General features: G+C 41.6%; 1 protein-coding gene across 1 annotated transcript in view; it reads left to right on the top strand.

Annotated features, from left to right (window-relative positions):
* Nucleotides 1-13,324, top strand: part of LOC128741031 (uncharacterized) — a 160,341-nt gene that overhangs the window by 126,369 nt on the left and 20,648 nt on the right. The window contains exons 11-12 of the mRNA XM_053836607.1: nt 11,150-11,314; nt 12,297-12,356. Coding sequence (XP_053692582.1) covers nt 11,150-11,314; nt 12,297-12,356 — 225 coding nt within the window. The remainder of the gene's footprint in view (nt 1-11,149; nt 11,315-12,296; nt 12,357-13,324) is intronic.

Below are 13,324 nucleotides of genomic sequence, written 5' to 3'. Positions count from 1 at the left end.
AAATATTTTCAATTCTGCAATCATCCCACCCGGTGCGGTGCCCGCGCGCTGTTCATACAAGGATGCGCAGTGAATTATTTCAATTGGACTTTATTTCTTTCGCCACCTCTTTCTCCCACTGCATTGCAGGCAGGCAGGCCGAGCCTGCCTGTTGATAAACCTATTTATTTTTAATTATTTTTCAACAACTCAAATCCCCCGTTAGATGTACCATGGACGTGTGTGCATGTGTTCTCTCGTGATAGGTGCACCATAGGAGAGCCTGGTGAAAATTTCAGAGCAGCACCGCGAAAAAAAAGAGAATAATTTATTAGGGAAAAATGTTTTTCATTGCAATCGCTGCTTCGCAATCCAATCGATCTCAGAGCCAAACGCTCTGGCAATCGACAATCCTTTTTGGGGGCGATGAAATTCCATCGCGTTTAAAATTCTATCAGATAAAATATGATTCGCTGCTTGCACCAATATACGGAACAGTACTGGTTGACGAAATTTTTTCTCTGATTGATTTTATGTTATTAACAAACTATCTTGCAGTGGAGGGCGCAAAAAATCACGTCGACTAGTGTAATCGGCAGTGATGGTTTTCAGGATCTAGCGAAAATGTTTAATAATTTCCGCACGGGATGCAATGTTCATGAAATGAACTTCGGAATACAAAAAAAAAAACCAGAAAATCCCATTGCTTGTTTAAGCCGTTAGCGCTTCAATTCATCCGAAATTGGCACTTTTCATCAGGCTGCAACGGCCGGCGATCCATCGGATCGTCCAACAACAAATTTGACGCGGGATGAGTTTAACAGTTATTACGCCTGCCGAGTGCTAATATTAGTGATGAATGGCTTTTTATGTTGCGAATTGCTATCACAGTAATGTTTACATTTTTTATCAGCTACAAAGTTGTTAAAAAACGCATGCAAACAATCACTGATAAAATTTTATAAATATTGAACTGGTTTCTATACATATTTTTTCGCCATGTTTATTCTCATATTATTTATTTACTGCTTTTAGACATCGAAATTGTTGTTTCAATTTTCTAACCTGATAGCGTGGTCAGCGTAATAAATCTTCAGCACAAAAGAAATGCGGACCCATCCGAACAAAACAATCGCCAGTAGTCGGCCCAATTTGGAGGATTCCCGCAAGGACGACAAAAAAAACGAGTAGAAAATCTTTCATTTCTTCATCTTTTCTCCACTATACTGTGTCCTCTACCCGGAAGACAAAAATCATTAATCAAAACGGAAGTGTATTTTTTCGTCTCTGCAGTTACTATTATTATTGTCCGCTTCATTTGTGGTCAGTTTCGGTCGTACTGAAAAACCGCACGCCGGAAAGCCCGAAGAAACATATTTTCTCTGAATGACCTTTTCGGGGTAGGGATTTTCATTTTCACCAAGCCTTCAGCGGCAACCAGCAACCAGCGGCCGGTCGGTCATTACAGTGCCGTCCCAACTAGGCCACGCTGGGCCCGCCGGAAGCGGGAAGCTGCTGTGAAAAATGGGTTTGAATTTATGGGGAATCGCTCGGAAGAAGAGAATGAACTTTTCGTCAGGTGAATTTTCGGCGGCATGCAACGGGCGGTCGGTGGCAGTTGCAGAAGAAGCTTTCCACTCTCTCTCTCTGTCTTTCTCGATTCGGGACAGCATAAATGAGTGTGGAGGTAAGCTTCTTTACGACTGCACTTCATCATCGGCTTGCCTGGCAGCTAGCTAGCCTTCAGTTGCTGCAGAAGTCAGTGTGGTGAAAAGTTATGAGGAGTAATTAAAATTTATGAATTAGTACAGTGAAAATAAACTTTTCGGTGCAATTTCGACACGACTATCTCGCTTTATAGCGCACCTCAGGACCGACCGCTTTCGTCGGGGTCGGCGGGTTTTTATTTCCTTCCGTTGTTCCGGTCGATGAATGGTTTGGATAAAATAGCGAACGCCAAAGCTAAAGCTAAAGTTCTGCCATTCTATGGCGCTAGGAAGTGATATTGATACTTGCTTTGTGCTAGGTTGAGTTATAAAAGGCAGCAGCAAATCGAGTTTTGTTTTAAATTCCTTTTACTTCGCGCCGGTGAATTGTTACAATAGCCGGAAAAGACAAAGGAAGAAAGTCAAACTCAGGCAGTAAATTTGATATTGCTAGAAGATTCCGGTCCATTCAAAGAGCGGTGAAATAAAATTAGTTTTTCAGCATAAAAATTCCAAAAAAAAAAAATGGTGGAATGATGAAATGATTAACACAAGTGCATTAAAATGCAGAAACAGAGTCAATTAATTATATTGATGCTCCATTCGAATGCACAAAATTAAAAAAAAAAGTCACATCACTCACTTCGAAACATCAAAGGGAAAATCCAATATGATTGTATCAAATGACGCACTTTTGATTAAATTTCCGCTCAGCAGGCAGAATGGCACCGGGCGGGCGAGTGGTTTGCATCAAAAAATCACACCCGGACCGACTCGTAGTGCTTCCGGCTCCCTGTTGGGCTAGATCCGGGGGCCGCTTTTCGTTCGGTGCTGCAGCAGCGTGAGAAGTTATATGCGTTTCAGGAAGCACCAGCCATTTCACCAGTCATCCGAATAAAAGAGTTTATTGCATTCGTCCCGATGGAGGTGTTAAACGTGTGATTGTGAAAAATCAGATCTCAAACTCAAGCACATTTCGAGCATACGACGACGACGACTAGCGGAATGGACTCTGCTTTTCATTCCAGTACCGGTCGTAAACTGGCAAATTTACTGTTGTAGCGTGGAATTATTTTTAAATTCAAAGGTCAAGGGGATTTTCCTTCAAACTATGGTCTTTTCAGGTATTTTTCTAGAAAATGTTATTTCATTCAAAAAATGTGATGTTCTCATTAGGTTCAGTTAATTATCAAAACAATAAATTGTTTGCTGACCACTTCTCATCTCTAATTAAACATGTTTGCTGATTTGTTCTAATTGCGAGAAAATGAAAATTATTTAAAACTGTCGATCAGCTTGACAATTTCAATAATCAATATTTGCATTCATTAGCTGTAGGTCATCGAATAAAATATTCAAACCAGCAGTGGGTCACGATGCATTGTGTCAGATTTATTTCACGTCACTCTTTTCATGAGTATCATGTAAAACTAAATAACCAGTAAACCGACAGCCGTAATCAATGGCAGAGGTGACATTCGGTTTAGTTCAAAATTATTTTTATGAACTATTTTCACAAATATTTTCCTATCGAAAATCGTCCAATCTACCAGTGCGCCAATTCATTGCAAATGCAAAGTAAAACCATCATATGATTCGCAATGAATGAATGAATGAATGATGATGACGATGAATTAATGTGTTCGATTATAATCGTCCCGCCATCTCGTCGCATCGCAGCACATCGGTACGTATGGAACCAGTCAGTAGTTTAATTCCGTGTCACGAGTCGCGATCAGAGATATCGATGCAAATGAAGATGGTTATTCTAACCAGCAGTGCAGTACTAGTACCAACTAGTGTGACTTAGCTTTTGCCGAACCAATGGACGCGGCAATTGACTTATATACGAGCGAGAGAGAGCGAGAGAGTGAGACACACACACTGTTGAATATTCGATCATTCGCAATCACCGCAAACCTCACCCCACCCCCGCCCGCAAACATACAGGTTCTCGTTTACCGGAAAAGGAAGCTATCTATCTTTCTAACAGCAGCAGCAGCAGCAGCGCAACAGTCCTGCCGGTTGTCCAACCGGTTGTTCGCTCGCTGGCGCTGGCTGGTACCGTATCATGCAGAACGGTCGCCAACCCGTACCGTCGTACCGATACTCGTTAATAGATAAATGGAATAATTTTACCACTTGGCCAGAGGACTGACTGTCTGTGGCTTGGATGGGCGAAACCACATTTTGCATGGACGTGGACGTTGATCGGTAGGTATAACACTCTGCACAGCTGCGGGTTGCGATTGGTTGAACTCGGAAACCGACCAACTGACGGACGGACTAGGATGGACGGAAGGGGGCTGGGAGGGATGCTAGTTTTTATCTCTAAAGTGGAACGTTTTCATGCGAAGTCTAATGGTATAAAATAGTGTACACGTTAAAGTGACTGTTTGTCACAAATAATTATCTCCCTTTGTTGAATTTTCTATGTTTGAGTTTCTCGATTCCTGATGTCAAAGTAACTGCTCATTGTTGTACACTTTGTATTTGACCAAATACAAGAAAATTGCATGCTTTATCTGAACTAATACCATTTAGATTTTCTAGGAGAAAAATCTTTTTGTCATGCCTTCTGTCATGTAGGTTAGAGCCTTGAATGCGAGTCCCCAATCACCGACTATCGGTGATTAGCATAATAACAGAAGACAAACAAGAATAAACCTGCTCTTTTCCTGGATGGTTCCACATCCAGCTCCACCTCGGCACCAACACCATTTGGGCTTCACGTTCCCTGCCAGCTACCTTGTACTTCCTTTTGGCGGCGTCAATGGTAAGTCCCAAGCTCGTTGCTTTCCATTCGAAAGGACTACAGGCCTCTTTCACTGTTCTGCGATTGATTCCGATGATATCGACGTCATCCGCAAAACCAAAGAAGCATGTGAGATTACGTGATGACGTGTGACATTTCATTCAACGTTTGCTCTTCGTATTGTACCTTCCAAGGTGAAGTTGAATTTTTTTTCTGTTTTACCTCTCTAACTCTGTCGCGGCACAACGTAAATCATTTTTTTATTAAAGGTGGAGGAGCGTTTGCTGAGGAAGAATGGTAGACTGGATGATATTGCGAAACTTCGATGTGGGGCCAAAAATATATTGCGTAGTTCAATTACTGAGTGGGACTCTAACCCGAAAAAGTGTGGGTTAGAACGCACTCCCATCTTTAATAATAAAAATATGTTGAATGTCCAACAACGTCACGAAAGCAGCTGAGGTCTCACCCGCCATTCTGACGTATGATTTTGACCCGTCCAGCATTGCACGAATCAGTGTAACTAGTTTCGTTGGAAAACGATGACTCATTTCGTTTGACTGAATACGCCGCAGCCTTAAAATGTACAAACAGATGATGAGTCTTCAAGTTATACTTTCGGAACTTGTTTAGTAACTGACGCTCGATAAACATCTGATCTGCCGTAGAGCGACACTACAACCAGCTTGATACTCGCCGAAGAAGGAGTTCGCCGACGACTTCAGTCTACAGAACAGAATACGCGAGTGCACCTCATGGACAGAATTGTGCAATGTGAGGCCTCGATAATTTCTACACTCGAGTTTAAATCCTTTTTTGAAAATTTTGCAAATGAAGGCATCCAAGCATTCCCCCGAACTTTGTTCTCCTCCCAGATCCTAACAATGATCAGGAGTATTGCTTCGAACAGCTGCTCGCTCCCCGCTTTTAGAAGTTCAGCCGGGATACTTTCCCAGCAGCCTTACCGTTTTTCAGCTCCCTGATTACCTTTTTAACCTCCTTCTGTGTTGGTAGCTCCACAGCTTCTGACTATCACTCACAATTCTTATTTTCTTCCTGCTGATTTCCGTGTTTATCTCTCCATTCAACAGCATCTGGAAATGCTCCTTCCACCTGGCTGCTAGTACTGTTTTGTCAATAAGTAGGTTGCCAGCGCTATTATTGTACATCACAGGCATGTCAAAATTCCTGCAACTCACCGTTTTGTAGAAACTTCGTGTGAGCGAATGTCTCCTCTGCATCGGCATCAAACCATGCATCGGTCGTGACTACCACTTCTCTCGTAACTAGTTCAATGGAGGTTCCTCCAACAGGACATGATCGATCTGAGAGCTAGAGTCTCCATGTGGCTGGCTTCAGGTGTGTGTCCGAATATTCAGACGAGCAAACTAGGTGCTACAGACAATGTTACTAATCGAGCAAAAGCGAAAAGCAAACGATGCCCACTGACACGCGACCGAGTATGAGAAGCATATCATTCAACGCTTACGCCACTGATGCAAGCGTACGACAAACAACCGCCACAGCATACAGCAGCTGTGTGCATATATTCTGTTATCTACACACTTGCGGACGCACAGCCTCGCAGCGTCTCCTTCTGCACAGCGCATTCATGAGGCCGGCAGCTCGTAAGCAGCCAACAACCCGTCAAGCAAGTATGGATACAGATTTTGCATTTGGCACTTCTTCATCGACAAAACTTCCCAGCCGGTTATTAGAGTACAGAACGACCGATCCCACTGATTCTATAGCAGAACCGCTCAGTCCACCATCGTACCCCGGAGCTATCAGCATCTTTGACTCGAGCAGCACGTTGCTTACTGGAGCTAATTGATTGGACATAATAGCTAAATATATTCTCGCAAAAACTCGTCGCAGTGCACGGAAAAATAAGAGCGTAAGAAGAGTTCATGCCGTATGTGTATGCGTATGTGTGAAAGTCAGACCACTCGAGTGCGAGCTTCACATCGCTGACTACAGATGACCATTTCTCTGGGCGCGGCGTAATTTTTGAACCCCAGACCACTATTATTGGTCTGGTTATCACTGGTCCCCTTACCTGCCCTTACCTGTGAACGCGCATATTCGGTCATCTATGAACCCCCTCTACCGGGTAACTCGTTGCTTTTGCTTTCCCAACATTAATAGTGCTTTCTCAGCTAATTTCACAAACAGATCCCAACGGGGAGCATTGCGCTTAAGCTACGAAATAGGATCGTCATACAGTTTCTGTTTTCAACCAGTGCATGACCAGTGGGAAGTCATCAACGCCAACACATTACATATTTATTTAATATGTTTATCTAGAATCCCACATTTCCTGACTCCTGGAAAGACGGAAAAGTTTTGCCATTGAAGAAAAATGCTTATTCAAAGCCCACCCTCTTAAAGGGCAGATGGGCCATAACTCGCTTTCTAAAGAAGAGAGGGGTCTCAATTCACCATAGAAAAAAATCTTACGTCCAAAACCACTTACATGTCAAATTTGGTTCCATTTGCTTGATTAGTTCTCGAGTTATGAGGAAATTTGTTTTTCATTTGTATAGGTCCCCCCCCCCTCTTAAAGTGGGGAAATCCATAGAAAATATACCATAGAAAATATTCTTGCCTACAAAAACACCCACATGATAAATTTGGTTCCATTTGCTTGATTAGTTCTAGAGTTATGAGGAAATTTGTATTTCGTTTGTATGAGAGCCCCCCTCTTGAAAAGGTAACGGGTCTTAATTCATCATAGAAAAAATGGTTGCCTCCAAAAACACCCACATGCCAAATATGGTTCCATTTGCTTGATTAGTTCTCGAATTATGAGGAAATTTGTATTTCATTTGTGTAGAAGCACCCCCTCTTAAAGTGGGTAGGGGTCCCAATTCATCATAGAAAAAATTTTTGTCTCCAAAAACACCCACGTGCCAAATTTGGTTCCATTTGCTTGATTAGTTCTCGAGTTATGAGGAAATTTGTATTTCGTTTGTATAGGAGCCCCCCCTCTTAAAGTTGGGAGGGGTCCTAATTCACCATAGAAAATATTCTTGCCCTAGAAAACTTTCGTATGCCAAATTTGGTTTCATTTGCTTGATTAGCTCTCGAGTTATGAGGAAATTTGTATTTCATTTGTATAGGAGCCCCCCCTCCTAAAGTGAGGAGGGGGGTCCCAGTTCATCATAGAAAAAAATTGTGTCTCCAAAAACACCCACATGTCAAATTTGGTTCCATTTGCTTGATTAATTCTCGAGTTATGAGGAAATTTGTATTTCGTTTGTATAGGAGCCCCCCTCTAAAAGTTGGGAGGGGTTCTAATTCACCATAGAAAATATTCATCCCCTAGAAAACTTTCACATGCCAAATTTGGTTCCATTTGCTTGATTAATTCTCGAGTTATGAGGAAATTTGCATTTCATTTGTATAGGAGCCCCCCTTCCTAAAGTGGGGAGGGGTTCCAATTCATCATAGAAAAAAATTTTGTCTCCAAAAACACCCACGCGCCAAATTTTGTTCCATTTGCTTGATTAGTTCTCGAGTTATGAGGAAATTTGTATTTCGTTTGTATAGGAGCCCCCCCTCTTAAAGTGGGGAGGGGTCCTTATTTACCATAGAAAATATTCTTGCCCTCGAAAACTTTCACATGCCAAATTTTGTTCCATTTGCTTGATTAGTTCTTCAGTTATGAGGAAATTTGTATTTCATGTGTATAGGATCCCCCCCTCCTAAAACGGGGAGGGGTCCCAATTCATCATAGAAAAAATTTTTGTCTCCAAAAACACCCACATGCCAAATTTGGTTCCATTTGCTTAATTACTTCTCGAGTTATGAGGAAAATTGTGTTTCTTTGCTACAGGAGCCCCCCTTCTTAAAGTGGGGAGGGGTCCTAATTTACTATAGAAAATATTCTTGACCTCGAAAACCTTCACATGCCAAATTTGGTTCCATTTGCTTGATTAGTTCTCGAGTTATGAGGAAATTTGTATGGAAGCCCCCCCTTTTAAAGAGGAGAGGAGTTATAATTCCCCTTATAAAGAGGGGAGGGGTCTCAATTTACCATAGAATAAATTCTTGTCACCGAAAACACCCACATGCCAAATTTGGTTCTATTTGCTTGATTAGTTGTCGAGTTATGCAGAAATTTGTGTTTCATTTGTACGGGAGCCCCCCCTCTTAGTGGAGGGAGGGGTTTCTAACCATCACTAAAACCTTTCCTGGCCCCAAAAAACCTCTACATGCATATTTTCATGCCGATTGGTTCAGTGGTTTTCGATTCTATAAGGAACATACGGACAGACAGACAGACAGACAGACAGATAGATAGACAGACAGACAGACAGACAGAAATCCTTCTTTATAGGTATAGAAGAAGATGTCCGTGGGCTCTAAAGCCTGAAAAACTCGAAAAATGAGTGTACGAGTTGAGTTAACACTTCTAGTACGAAACAAAAATGGAAATTCGAACAATGAAATTTCTGAAAATCGTCCAAAAAAGTTTTCTTTTGTTTTTGTCTTTTTTCGTAGATTGTTGCAAGCTTTAAATGCTTAAAACCCATACTTTTTTTGCTCGAGTAAAAATTTTACTTTGTTTTTTTTCGTCCCTCCCCCCTTTACTGGCCCGATACCGGGTGGACAGGAAGGAACCTGGAAAGTGGTTAACCACTTTCATCCTCCTCCTTCAGGCAGCATAGAGCTGGGATGGCTCGTGTTGTATCTAGAGTGCCACTCCACTGTACATGGTGCTGAGCTATTCGCCCAAATTCATTGAGCGTCTCGATATGTACACGCAAGTCGACTTCAACCTGGTCAAGCCGTCTAGCAGTTTGGTTCCCGCTATTCCTAACGTCGGTGGGACTCTTGAAGGGAACAGATTTCACTGCACAGCCGTCCGGCATTCTTGCGTGGGTTACAGGCGATAAACTTTGACTTTGACGCATCGTTCATTTCCGAGGATCGAATCCGTTCCAGTCACAAAAAGGAGCTGTTTTCATTTAAAGTAGATGACGAACCGATTCTACTCTGAAATTTAAGGTAGAAGGCTATAATTCTGTTTTAGATACTGCTATCAATTTTATCGAAACATGTTTTTAATTGTTAGATATACTAGAAATTAACTTTTACACATTATATGCTTCAAATGTGGATTCGAACAATTAAAGAAGCATTTTAATATCAGTTTTGTCTGTGATATTGGAAACATAAAAATAATCTTTTTCACCAGAATCTTTGGAATATCTGCTAGATAGAAACATGTTTCGACAAATGCCAAGGATTCAGCGGATTGCGATACTTTTGCCGTGAGCAGAAAATCATCCTGATCGCTTTGATTTATAGGACCCGTAATAAAATATCCGAAAGAATAAATAATAAGCGGTTTCCGTAGTTTTGCGGCATATGCGCATTAAATTTTATTGTGCATATTGAAATAATAAACGGCTAAAGTTAACGTGCCATCAGAAATTTGCAATTTTTAAAAAGCAGTTGTTTAAAGTTCGTGTAAACGCAGCAATAGATTCGATCAGTCAACCTTAGCTTCTAGTAAAATCATTCTAGTAGTATTTTGATATGGAATCCGATTAATAATAATTTCCTTTCGGCAACTAACAGTTTACTTTGACGAATTGTTGTCTGGCAACCAAGAAATGCTAGAAAACGGCATATATTGGCAAAAACGACAAAAACGATGAGCAGTGGCATGAAAAAAATAATTCTACAGCATGACAATGCTCCGTCTCACGTTGCTAAATCCGTTAAAAGAACCTGGAAATTCTCAAATAAGAAGCCCTACCCTACTAGCCTGTAGTTTCCTGGTAGTGCGTCGTCCGATAGCTACTTGTTCCGTTCGATGGCACGTGGCTCACTGATCAGCTTCACCACCAGTTCGGTTCCGTTCAGCTAGTTTTGATTTTTTTCTACAGGCCTGACTACATTTTGACAGGTACGCTGACGTCATAATCCAACGCCATTTTCTTCTGAATGTCCTCATTTATACGGTGAATGCGAAATCAGCCGGCATAACGAAGCATTGAAGCAAACTAATTTCGGAATGCGGTTAACCCCAGTTGAACACTTCCGTAAATAATTAGTATCAAACGACAATATTAGAGTGCAAAAAAGAATATCCCGGTTCCGTTCGCTTCCGGCTGGCTTTTCGTTATAATCAACAAGCTTTTTGGCTGGTTGGTTAACCATCAGTCGACACATATCGCGCTGGTAAATTGCGTCAACAGAGGAGCGTAACAGCCAGCACAGTGTTTAATTTTATGAAGCATGTTGTTCATTATCGGTTCAGTCATGATTGCAGCTATTTTGGGAGCGAATAACTGCAACTTGTGGTTGCTAGTCGTTGCTGTTTAAGCGATAATTGCTTGGCTGAGCATGTCAGAGGGGTAATTAGTGCCGATAATTGTGATGGTTTCTATGAATAATTTAATCTCATTTTCATTTAGAAAAATTGTCGGTGTTTCGATTCAACGATTTTGATGTTAACAACATTGTAACAAAACAGTGTATAAATAGATTTGATATCAAACATAACCTCTTATTTATAGTCTTAGACATGAATAATTCCCGAAAAAAAACGCCAATGAAAAAGTCACCTTACGCGTTTGTTTGGATTTGTCCTGCCTGCCTGACTGCCATCAGTTTCGTCGTTAATCTAAAGATTCTAATCGAGCTGTGTTATTTGTCCATGCGTTTTTTTTCGATTTCGATTTTCATTTCGCAGATACCTCCCGCACCGGGGACAAGTTCGAAACGATGTCCCGCAATACCGGCTACACCAAGTTCATGCAGCTGAAGATCCGAAGCGTCGGTCCGGCGGACTTCGGCTCGTACCGATGCGTGGCGAAAAACTCATTAGGCGAAACGGACGGGCTAATCAAACTGGATGGTAAAACAGAAAAAAAAAGTGCACTTGCCATAAATTAGATAGTCGATAGTCGGCCGAAGACCGGCGTTTTTGCCTTCTTCACCGGACGAACGAGGTGGTCGATGGTTTCGCAATGAATGGAATGGAATTGCGATCGGAAGGATCGTCTAGCTAACAGCCCAAACTAGGGCCATCCTGGTGAACGATAGCTTTCACGATGATGGGCGGTGTCGGTGGCGACCGATGCAAATCAGCCAAACGTTTCGGACGGAATCCGCAGTATCCATTTCGGAAAGTCTACCCCAAAGGGGCTGTTGGTGTCGGTATTAGTGATGCTTGTTCCCGTTGACTGGATGCACAAAAATTTCTCCCCAGTTATATTGGATTCCGACCACTATCTACTCTTGGTAGATTGGGAAATTTGAATGCTTGGAATTAATTAAAATTATCCCTTTAGTTTAGTTGTATTGCCTTATGTCTAGAACATTTTCATAAGTATATTTCTGATCGGATTTCGCCTTTGGAAGGTAAAGTAAATTTTGAAGCTTATTACTATCTCATTTTGGGAGATCATATTTCATTTATCTTCCTTCCGGTGATAGTTTAATGAAAAACTGACTAGGTAAATGTCTGTTCTTTACCGTCATTTGGTCTTTTATGAAAATGATGGAATCTTATTTCTTTGAACAGAACGATATTTTCTAAATTAAAATGTTCCAATACCGACATCAGCATCACAAAACCAGCCTGCAGTCGCCGGTCGAAAAGCTTTAGTGAACACTTCATTTGCTGCCATCGCAATTTCATCAACTTAGCCATCATTGCGATCGATCCACCTCTCGACCCAATTGCTCACGGTGTGCCATAAAAAAAAGAACCACCGAAACACAGATTAAATTCAGCCAATTTCATTCGGCAAATCGATACCTGATACGTCTGCTTGCTTTCTTTCTTTTGGTTCTCTCGCCCGACTCGCATTTCCTTTCGTTCAATTTAAATGCAGAAATACCAGCGCCAACGACAATATTGACAACCGAATCACTTTATAACAATCGATCAAAAGGTAATTTAAATGTAAATTTTAAAATAAATTTTCATTGCTCACCTCCGCACAACCGGCTTCGGACGAGACCACTGTTCCGGCAGGAGGACGACCAAGGCACACATTTCCGTCGCATTTTTTCCCCTGTCCTGTCCTGTCCCCCGGCAACCTTTGCCGTGTCCTTCCGTCCCTTTACCTGCGGCTTCTCTTACGAATATTTGCAACGCGATGCAAAGTTGCTTCAAATGATGGAAAGCCAGCATCCTGCTCTTCCCGACAGTCCCAACCTCAGTGCGCTGGATGCTGCCAATCTGCCATAACGGAATGATGTTTTTTTCCGTGACTGAACTTGCGACGGAGATTGGATTCCAATTTGTTCCAGTCACTTCGGTTGGTTTCGTTGTTGCTTTCATCGGGTGATTTCTTGATTTACTGCCCTCGGGGCGTCGAACACGCATTGAACCCCCCTTTTCCGTAAAACTTTTTTTTCCTATTGTTTACGGTTATTGATTTTCTCCCACAACAGTTTTGAACACCTTCAAGATAAAATATTTTTTCGTCAGACATGATGATTCTTTAAGGTAATCAATCTTCCCAGACACTTAAAATGGTTATTTACATCAAATCAAAATTGATACTTTGTTCGTTTGAATCAAACGTCTGTACTTTGATGAATAATTAATATCGCCTCAAGCAACATGACAAGCTATATTGATTACAGTTAAGGAGAAGTGACTTGGATTGCCCTCTTCGAATTGAAGATTTCCAAACAAGATTAATTGAAATTGAAACGACCAACCGCCACTTTCCATCATCATCATCAGCAATCCATTGACTGCGAAGTGGCTTTTAGAACCACAAACAATATCAGTCAGTAATTAGACTCAGAAAACCAAAAACAAACTAGAAGCGCATAATTAAAATATCCCCTGCTTAACATACCCCCTCCCCCTTTGGTAAGTCCCCCTAGCAGTGTGTGTGTGCGATCT

The sequence above is a fragment of the Sabethes cyaneus genome, chromosome 3 (genome assembly GCF_943734655.1).
Source record: "Sabethes cyaneus chromosome 3, idSabCyanKW18_F2, whole genome shotgun sequence".
NCBI classification, from domain to species: domain Eukaryota; kingdom Metazoa; phylum Arthropoda; class Insecta; order Diptera; family Culicidae; genus Sabethes; species Sabethes cyaneus.
The sequence above is the reverse complement of the archived record's forward strand: the minus strand, read 5'-3'. Positions and strand labels throughout refer to the sequence as shown.